The sequence below is a fragment of the Primulina eburnea genome, chromosome 2 (genome assembly GCF_022965805.1).
Source record: "Primulina eburnea isolate SZY01 chromosome 2, ASM2296580v1, whole genome shotgun sequence".
NCBI classification, from domain to species: Eukaryota; Viridiplantae; Streptophyta; class Magnoliopsida; order Lamiales; family Gesneriaceae; genus Primulina; species Primulina eburnea.
Genome location: NC_133102.1, coordinates 413,763 through 424,478, shown reverse-complemented (window position 1 = coordinate 424,478; position 10,716 = coordinate 413,763). Strand labels below are relative to the sequence as shown.

Below are 10,716 nucleotides of genomic sequence, written 5' to 3'. Positions count from 1 at the left end.
CGCTCGCCCGAGCACAGCCACACTCGCCCGAGCGCCCACGCACAGCCACGCTCGCCCGCGCACAGCCATGCTCGCCTTGGCGCCCCGACTCGCTCGAGCGCCCCGCTCGTCTGTGTCACGCTCGCTCGAGCGGCCCATTCGTCACGCTCGCCCTAGCGCCCACGCACAAGCGCCCCTGCCTCGCACTGTCTCTTCGCCCGCATCCCTTGGTTCCTAAAGGGCTTTTGGGGGCGTTGCCCCCAAGCCCCCACGACCTGACCGGGCAGGTCGATCCCCGTAATTTTTGCAGCGGCAAACATAATTCGTTATCGACGAACCAAATAAATTTTTCTAACACCTTCTGCCCTCGTCGCCCCCATATTCAAGGTCCTCTACTAAGATTTTGAAGGAAAAAATTTCTCACTTCCCCGTGCCCTTGACTCATCTGCTAGAATAATCCTTAGCAGGAAAAATGAAACTTCAACCTCATCACCATCTAACTCCACTGCTAGGCGATGTCTTAGGAGGAAAATAAAACTCTCACCTCATCATCTTGTAACTCCTCTGCTAAGCCTGGCCTTAGCAGGAAAAATCAAACTCACACCTCATCATCTTATAACTCCTCTGCTGAGCCGGGCCTGAGCAGGAAAATAAAAATTCTTCATGCTCACCCTCTAACTCCTCTGTTAGACGACGTCATAGCAAAAAAATAACATTTTTCTCCTCCCAAGCCTTGCTCTTCTACTAGGCGTTGCCTTAATAGGAAAAAAAAACTCTCACCTCATCATCTCGTAACTCCTCTGCTAAGCCGGGCCTTAGCAGGAAAAATCAAAATCTCACCTCATCATCTCGTAACTCCTTTGCTAAGCCGAACCTTAGCAGAAAAAATAAAAATCTCACCTCATCATCTCTTAACTCCTCTGCTAAGACGGGCCTTAGCAAGAAAATAAAACTTCTTCATCCTCACCCTCTAACTCCTCTGTTAGACAAAGTCATAGCAGGAAAATAACATTTTTCTCCTCCCAAACTCTGCTCCTCTGCTAGATGATGCCTTAGCAGGAAATAAAAAATTTCTCCTCCCTAACTCTGCTCCTCTGCTAGGCGGTGCCTTAGCAGGAAAATCAAATTTTTCTACTCCTCACTATGCTCCTCTGCTAGGCGTGGCCATAGCAGGAAGATAAAATTTTTCTCCTCCCTAACTCTGCTCCTCTGATAGGCGGTGCCTTAGCAGGAAAATAAAATTTTTCTCCTCCCCACTCTGATACTCTGCTAGGCGATGCCATAACAAGAAGATAAAATTTTTCTCCTCCCAAACTCTGCCCCTCTGCTAGGCGCTTTGATGCCATAGCAGGAAGATAAAATTTTTCTCTTCCCAAACTCTGCTCCTCTGCTAGGCGCTGCCATAGCAGGAAAATAAAATTTTTCTCCTCCCCACTCTGCTCCTCTGCTAGGCGATGCCTTAGCAGGAAAATAAAATTTTGTCTCTACTCCACTCTGCTCCTCTGCTAGGTGATGTCTTAGCAGGAAAATAAAATTTTTCTCATCCTCACTCTGCTCCTCTGCTAGGCGCTGCCATAACAGGAAGATAAAATTTTTCTCCTCCCTAACTCAGCTCCTCTTCTAGGCGATGCTTTAGCAGGAAAATAAAATTTTTCTCCTCCTTACTCTGCTCCTCTGCTAGGCGATGACATAGCAGGAAGATAAAGTTTTTCTCCTCCCAAACTCTGCTCCTCTGCTAGGCGATGCCTTAGTAGGAAAATAAAATTTTGTCTCTACTCCACTCTGATCCTCTGCTAGGCAATGCCTTAGCAGGAAAATAAAATTTTTCTCCTCCCCATTCTGCTCCTCTGCAAGGCGCTGCCATAACAGGGAGATAAAATTTTTCTCCTCCCTAACTCTGCTCCTCTGCTAGGCGATGACTTAGCAGGAAGATAAAATTTTTCTCCTCCCAAACTCTGCTTCTCTGCTAGGCGATGCCTTAGCAGGAAATAAATTTTGTCTCTACTCCACTCTGCTAGGCGATGCCTTAGGAGGAAAATTTAATTCATTTCATCCTCACAATACAACAACATCCACGAACTTAATATAAGAACTTAACTTTATTAAATTTCAACTGATAACATAAGACAAATTCAGAAACGAAATACATCAAAATTCAAGTCAAAATTAATATTCTCTAAGGTGGTAAGTGTTCCCGAGCCTCTTTAGAGCCTTGCCCGGTGCATTCTCCAACTTTAATCTCTGCTCCTCTTGTACTTCCACAAGACAAAGTTACCCACTTTTTCGTTTCCTAATCATGTTAAGCTCCACACGCGCTCCTTTTCCCTCCTCCCTCACTACCCTTTCATAACACCGACGTGCGAATTTTTGGTCCCCGCACAAGACTCCAACTCCTTTTCATACAGGAAACTTAAGCTTCTGATGATAATTGGAAGCTACGGCTCTAAAATCCTTCAGGGCTGGCCGTCCTAGAATTCCATTATACGCTGAAAGTGTATCTACCACGGTGAACGTTATCATTTTTGTCTCCCGCCGAAGATCAGTCCCCAAGGATAGGGGAAGCACAATCTGACCCAAATACGGGATGGCGTGTCCTGCAAACCCATACAGTGGGGTAGAGACCGGCTTAAACTCAAATGCTTCCACCTTTATTTGATCCAACGTGCTCTTGAACAAGACGTTCACGGAGCTTCCATTATCAATAAATATCATTCCCACATCATAATTGGCAATGGTGGTCGTCACCACTAAGGAATCATTATGTGGAATCACAACGCCTCGGATGTCTTCCGGCCCAAAGCTGATGATGGGGTCTTGTGGTAAGTCTACACCCCTAAATATCTCAAAGTTCTCCAACCTTCTCTCATGGGCTTTCCGGACTCGCCCAGAGTCTCTATCAGTAGCACCGCCCGAGATCATATGAATCATTCCTCTCGTAGGGTGGTTATCCTCATTCGTTCCCCCCCTCGGTTCGACGGGCACCTGAAGCAAATCTTGACCTCGACCTTCCCCTCTCTGCTCCCCAACTCCCTAATTTATCCATGGAGGGCCTTGACCACGTCAAGCGGACGGGCGAGACCTCGGTCGACTCTCGGATGCGGATCCTTCTCGTATGTCCCGCGAAGGCAATCTAGCACTGCACTCAACCCTTCGTGACTTCTCCCACCTCCATGCGGGCTCCCTCACATCCATCACCTCGTCCCGACTCCTATCCAGAGGAACATGTGATGAGAATTGTTATCTACTTCTAGTTTTGTCCTCCTCTTTTTCCCCCGCACCCCTCTTCCTTCCTCTTTTCTCCGCTCGTTCAACTCTACTTCCTCCGGGCCGGTTCTCCATCCTTCTATACCGTTGGGCATCTTCCAAGTTTACATATTTGTCAGCTCGAGCCAACAGATCATCATAGCTCAACAGAGGCTTCTTGACCGGCAACTTGAAAAACTCTCCTCCCCTCAGTCCTTGTGTGAAGGCACTTAACATGATGTCAGGGGTAGCCGCTGATATTTCCAGCGCTGCACTGTTGAAACGCTGGAAAAATTCTCTCAAAGTTTCATTCTCTTGTTGTTTCATCACGAACATGCTCAAATAATTTTTCTGATGTTTCTTACTGTTGGCGAACCGATGCAAGAAAGCAACCGAAAAGTCCTCAAAAGAACATATGGAGTCAGGCCGCAAGGTGTTAAACCACTGCTGGGCTGACCTCACCAACGTGCCCAAGAACACCCGGCATTTCACTCCCTTTGTATACTGATGAAACAAAGCCACATTCTCAAATCTCCCCAAATGCTCTTTTGGTTCGGTATGTCCATCTTATTCTCCAACATTTGGTTGTCGGAAACTCGAGGGAAGTCCTTCTTCCAGAATGGCCAGTGAAAAAAGACTTCCTCTCTTGGGGGTCGGTGTTCGGCTTCCCACCTGCTGCCTCAGCATCCGTATTTCCTTCCACATCTCTCCCATCTCCGCATTTCCTTCGCTTGGGAGGGGCTGTGGTTCTTCCATCCTGCTCTGATGTCCCTCAACATTTTCCTCTCGCTCCTGGCAAGTGGTCTGCTCATCGACAAACATAAATTCTTGGTTCCTTTTCATGGCCTCATCCACTGTCTGGGTGATAAATTGGCCCAACTGTTCTAGGTTCAAGTTCCCCACGTTCTCATTGGGGCGAGTCTGCTCGACCCTTGTCTCGTGAAGGGGCTGCTCGGCTCTTGTCTCTTGACGAGGTTGTTCATGTCTCGTCTCAAGATACGGTTGTTCATGTCTTGTCTCAACATGAGATTGTTCGGGTCCCCTCTGAGGACGCGATGATGCTGAGGTATCTCTTCTACTCCCTCTCTTGCCTACCATCTCTACGTCTCAAATCAAAGTTCCCACAGACGGCGCCAAGTGATACTCACGGGAAATTTAGGGTCCAATTCCAGCAAGTGTCACTAGTCCAGACGCAGGTTTTGAAATTACTATGAGCCTGAAATCACAAATAAGATCGTTATGAGGGGCCAGGAGGGTTCCTGACGTAGCCCCTCCGACGCTCAAGTCAGAGACTGAGGATATATTGGGGGGAGCAGCTAAGGGTGCTGCTGAAAACGATATATTGAATGAATTAATTAACACTCAAACCTGGTATTTATAAGAGAATACCGGGCCCTTGATGGGTCTGTCTTCCATTTGAGATAGGGATGGGCTAGGGGTAATGGGCTCTTCCATGGGGTATCGATAGGCAATACATGTACGTTTGGATATGGATAGTGTGTACATAATTTAGTTATAACAGAATATCACATGGCCGGCCTTCTTCCACTAGCAGGATAGTGTGTAAGTGCATAACAGAATTTGGTTATATATCAACATTAATATCCTCGGGATAAGTAATTAATCATAGGCATCCCGGAGCCGGAGATTATTCCGGCAATCAGGTTTCGATTCAGTGGGGTATATTCAATTCAGAGTTTTGATGACTTTTAATTACTTTTTCAAATGATAGATTTTTATTTACTTTTACAGAATCTCACAGATTTATAAACAAATTTATGTGGATTCATGTGGCCTATTTTGCAAGATTTTTATAGACTTTTGTGAATTTTTTTATAGAATTTTATAATTTTGTATTTAATTATAACATATTGTTTTTTATTAATTTCTTTGAACCAATAATTAATTGGCATATATAACATATTCAATTTGAAATAGTTTTTCAATATTTATTTTGATAAATAAATTTACTTATTTAAAATTTAAATCATTTAATCTTACATGTGTATATATGTGGGTTTGTATGCATGTTTGTAAATTTATATAAATACATCAATTGATTAATACGTAACATTTTTTTTGAATTGATAATATATATGTGAAAAGAATATTATTTATGATTGTGTTTATAAAATTTTGTATAAAAATATCATAGCTTACATATTAATCGAAAATACTATAAAAAAATTAAAAATCATGATTGTTGCGAGACTATTCAATTATTAATAATTAAGCGGCATATTTTTAGATCATCTTTATTATTATTCAATGAAAATACTGGTGTTTGTCTATTTGCTACGAGGCTTGATTGTTTTCATGTAAATTGATAAATAATGACGGATGTCACCAACGCCTCGATCTCGGAGCGTGACACGAAGTATTTTTGAAAATATTTCATGGTCATTAACCTCATATTCAGCTGTGCGATAATCATGCATGTGTTTTTATATAAGGGGATCATTACTTCAAATTTGTTTGGACTTGGCCTTCGGTCCAGAGAGATTCAGTCGGTTCGTACATGGTTTATGAAAATTTGTGCATAGTGTGGACCAATTTGTAATTTCCTTACAAGATGTATAAAAACTTGAATACATTCTACATATTACACATTATATAAAAGTATATAAATATTGAACTAATTTAATATACATCATAAGAATATTTTGACTAGAAATATTACTTTGAAAAGTCGTCATCCGATCAATTTGGCTGATTAATGAGGTGGGAATAATTTTTTTTCTCATTGTGACAATTTTAGAATAAATCAAGATGATTAAGAACGATACTCATGGAAAGCCGAAATCTCCAAACGACACATTTCATCACTTTCTTGCCATTTCAAGAAATCAAGATTTATTTTTTTTAAAAAAAAATAAATCAAATTCTTGGCATGTATGGAAAATTAGTACCAAGTAAACCTGACACTGTGATTCGGCTGGCGACAGAGAATCTACTATTTAAGGAATTAACTTTATTAACATGGACACCATATTCTTCTTAAGCGTTTATCTTCAACCCTAGTCTGAAATCTGAATGCCTGATGTATTCAAGAATGGCCATGACCATTTCTCATAACCTCAAAATATATATGTTTCTGTCACGCCTCGGGACGGGGGTTGGTCGACACCGGCGTTGCTCTCCAATTTTCATTCGAAAACAATAAGCCTCAGAAGTACAAAATTCAGAAACCAGTCTTTTATTCGTGAGTACGGAATATCTCAATATCTGATACAAACTCTCAAATAATAAATGTTTTACAGCGGAAATGTAAAACCAAATATAATAACTTCTTGACAGATGCAGCGGAAAACATAAACATAAACTGAGAACAACAGTCTTCTTCACCAGCCCCAGAACCGGATCTGCTCTTCTTCTTCTAACATTTCTTTAGTACTCTTATCTGAGATGGGTTTGGTGGGTGAGTGATATGATTGTCACTCAGTAAGCAGGGGCGGGAATAACTCTCAATTTTCGAAAATCATTTTAATACAGAAACAGTAATTCAAGAATATACAGAAACTTTTACTTTCAAAACAGGAATCAGTATCCAGAAATCAGTAGTCAGTAATCAGTATTCAGAAATCAGTAATCAGAAATTTAGCAAGTAAGCAATGAGCACGTTAATGAATTTCATGGCTAAACTGATATCAGTCCCATATATGTTCTCTCCTCTAAGGAGTGAGGCCAGTAATCAGTAATGTTCAGAATATATATTCCTACCATTAGTTCACTAGGTTTCAGTACTTCAAAATCAGATATCAGAAATCAGGAATACTTTACTTTAAAACAGGAATCATCAAACGGATTTCAAGATATTTATACATAAGCCCACTTACAGTAATTTGCTAAAAGTGTTTCGATTGAAGTCTGAAATCTACTTGTTCTTGCTACTGGATTTTGCTGCTAGAAAATCAGCACTCTTTTAGCTCGAAAATTCAAGTGATAGTCTCAAGATTTGTGCAACCCATTTCAGAGGTTTGAGAGTGTTATATATAGGCAAAATTCTGACTGTTAGCCTCCCAATTAATGGCCATAATCTGTCATTAACAATCTTTATTCTGTGTTAAATGCTTCAGTTACAAGTCATGGCTGAATTAGTAACTGTCTGCTGGAATTTTGTGCTGCTGCTGCTGGATTCTAATCTGCTGGAAAAATACCAGCTTCTGAAATAATAGCTTCTGCTGGAATTTCGTGTTGCTGCTGCTGCTGGATTCCAATCTGCTGGAAAAATACAAGCTTCTGAAATATTAGCTTCTGCTGGAATTTTTTAGCTTCTGCTGAAATTTGCTAGCTGCTGCTACTGCTGAAATTTCAGGTTCTCACAGTTTCCAACTCTCATCTTATGTTTGTTGTCGATGGTCAAATCCAGAATATTCCTCCCGCATAGTTTTGATCAAATTCATGATTCCCTACCACAAATCAACAAAACCTCCAACACTCATATCTCGGAGAAAAATATAGCGACTCGGGGTTCCCAGTGTCAGGTGGCGGGTATTCAAGTGATCCAGTGGTTAAGATCAACAAGCGGGATACCAAAATATACCGTGATGATCACAAACATGTGCAAAACACATTGCATGATCGCGGATCTTCATATTCATTGCGGTTGGTTTTCGTCGGCACGTTTAGTGAACCCTAAGTTGTTCAAACGAGTAGAGTACGATGATTGCCGGGTTAATGGTCGAGAGCCAATACCCTATGGTCATGTTGTTGAGTTTCATTAATATGAAAACACACATCCGTTTTCCTTATCAGTTGACTACTACACTTGCTTGTCTTCAATTGGTATTTAATGTATCATTTGACTTTGTGAATCGATCTGTTTGACTTGTTGATTAATGCAATGACTCTTTCAAGAAAAAAAGATTGATTTGTTCTTTTTATTCTATTTCTTACATAATATGTTGCAATAAAGTAACTATTTTTATTTTGCGTATGATATTTATATGTGAAACGATTAGTTTTGATCCATATATAAAATAGAAAGTAATATTTACAAAATTAAATAGTAAGACCGATTCACAATACTTTTATATTTTGTCTTATCAATTTTTGTACTAAATATGTTGCCTTATTTTTAGTGAATCTCTCAATTATCTGGTTATATATTTATTTATAGAAGCACATAGTATTGGACTAAAGACAATTAATTTCTCTAACGTGTCTTAATTGTCTACAAGACTCGATGATATGCTAAATTAATCATTGAAATTACAAGTTGCAATTTTTATACTTGTAAGTACAATAAATTTTTTTTAATCTTATTTTATATCTGATGAAAAATTTATTTAATTCAACTTGTTTCTCCGGCCTACCACGGTCCTTATTTTTAGGGAGTAATTAGACGATATATATACTTTTCCGAAAGTATTTTGTAGCAGTTGGATTTGGCCAAATCAAGAAGTGGCAATATGCCTAATTGTCTACGTTAATTGAAACTTCAGGATAAGAAAACTGAAAACATAAAGCTAATCTACTTTTAATTAAGCCTCAGAGTACACAACTTCTTTTTCAAATTAATGATATACTAATTAAACCCACAATAAAAATATTAAAATATATATTTAAAGTCAAAACTAAGGGAAAAAAATGGTACGCGGGATGACCAAATCTAGTGTATTTTGTAGCTCCAACACCTTACAACACCCCTCGTATCAATTCAGATTACATGTGTCGGCCTACTTTTCATGGAAACGGTGGCCTTGACAATTTTATTAGGCCTTTTCCTCCTTTGGTTGGACTTGGGGGAGGAAGAACGAATCCATTTACCAGCAGCGGATATGCGCCTCTTCCTCCAGTAGTTAACGGCCCAGTCATCAGTGCTACCGGTGTTCCTGGCTGGGGAGGTACATTCGATACATCCCATATTCAGAGATAAGTTCATGAGATGCAATCAAGTACTTAGCTGCTTTAAGTTTATCGAGAACAAGGGAACAGAAACACTTTCCTTGAATTTTCTTATGCGTGGTAATGTTTTATGCATTCTACTTTGGAAACCACAATAGTCAAAAATGTACTTTTTTCCCCTTTCTAAGTTTCTAACTACTGATGGTTTTGATACTTCTTTAATTGAGAGAAAGGGAGCGATCTACATGTGACACTCATTTATCGTTCCTCTTGTCTACCCTATCGTATATGCATGCTTTACACACACACCACACATTGTGTATTCCTTGCTTTTAATTTGCATATATCTTTTTACACTGGAGCTATTGTTTATAAAGATCCAGATCAAGGATTCGAGTCACTCTGGATAAGTTTTGTCTGGTCATAAAAGATATAGTAAACATGACGATGCTAATGAACTTGCAAGAATTGGATTTTGGTAGATGCCAAGTTGCCAACAAAGGCAAGTAGTTATTTTCTGAAGTTTCTTGCACCATCTATCCTGATTCCTGGACCTCTGTAACATGAAGTTTCTGAGTTATAAAGTCTAGTTTTTGGAAAGTGAAGTATCTTGCGTGAAACAGATCGTGCATCCCAAATATATGAATGAATGAATAATTTATACAATACAAATGTAAAGACGAAATAATCCATGAATTACAAAAGTACCAAACCCGTAAAATATTATAACTAAAACCTTCAAGGGACGCCATTGAAAACTGGTGTAGTAGTAGATAGTTTCCCATACTCGCCACCCAATTCAATCACCTCATCACGGTTTTCTTTACACTTGAAATACAAAACCGTGTAAGCTCAAAACTGAAAATCTTCTCAAAACAAGAACAATTCACCAAATACAACGCTGAATCAATACTTTGGTCATCTGCTAACCAATTATTCCCACCCTTGATAATCTTTAAACCCATAAACAAAGCCAAAGTCAGCAAATTCGAGAAAATATTCAGGATAAACCCATTAAAACTGTAGTTTTTAATCATAGATGGAGATTTTCCCAGTGCCACGAGCCCACAACTTTCTTCATCTAGAACTGAAACAACCAATCCAAGAATCCAAACACTTGATACAAAAAGCTATATAATATACGCAAATACAGAGCACCATAAACCATATCCGAGGAAAGCAAGCGGATTAGAAGACGAATTCGAAAGTAGAGGCCAGCCAAATAAAAAGCCGAGAAAACATAGCCTATCACGAATATGGTCGTGTAAACCCCCGTAGCAATCGGCCTAATCAAAGATTTCATGATTCTTGACTTCAATTATTTCAAGGATAAAGTCTTTTTATTACAAGATTCAAATGTTACTACGACAGTGGCGATCATAGGCAAAATCGTGATGAAAGAATACGAAAAAATGAAGGTGATATATACAGAGAGGAGTAGTGGGAAATTTCTGATTTTGCTGAGCACTCGGTTATTGAATCATGAGCTATTTGCGTTGGTGATTGGGATCAAGGATTCCTAGGCGAGCATGTCGCAAGTCAATGTGAGCCACGAGAAGAGGAAGAAGATTGAAGAAGCCAGTAGGGAAATTGTGGTAACTAAATCCGTCAACTTTGAATTTTTTGAAAGAAGTTGGATGGAACTTT

At 39.7% G+C, this 10,716-nt stretch overlaps 1 protein-coding gene across 1 annotated transcript; it reads right to left on the bottom strand.

Moving 5' to 3' along the window:
- Nucleotides 1-2,376: 2,376 nt before the first annotated feature.
- LOC140823173 (uncharacterized) lies at nucleotides 2,377-2,907 on the bottom strand. Its single transcript, XM_073184358.1, has one exon. It carries the CDS (start codon nucleotides 2,905-2,907, stop codon nucleotides 2,377-2,379), a length of 531 nt encoding a protein of 176 aa, XP_073040459.1.
- Nucleotides 2,908-10,716: the final 7,809 nt, after the last annotated feature.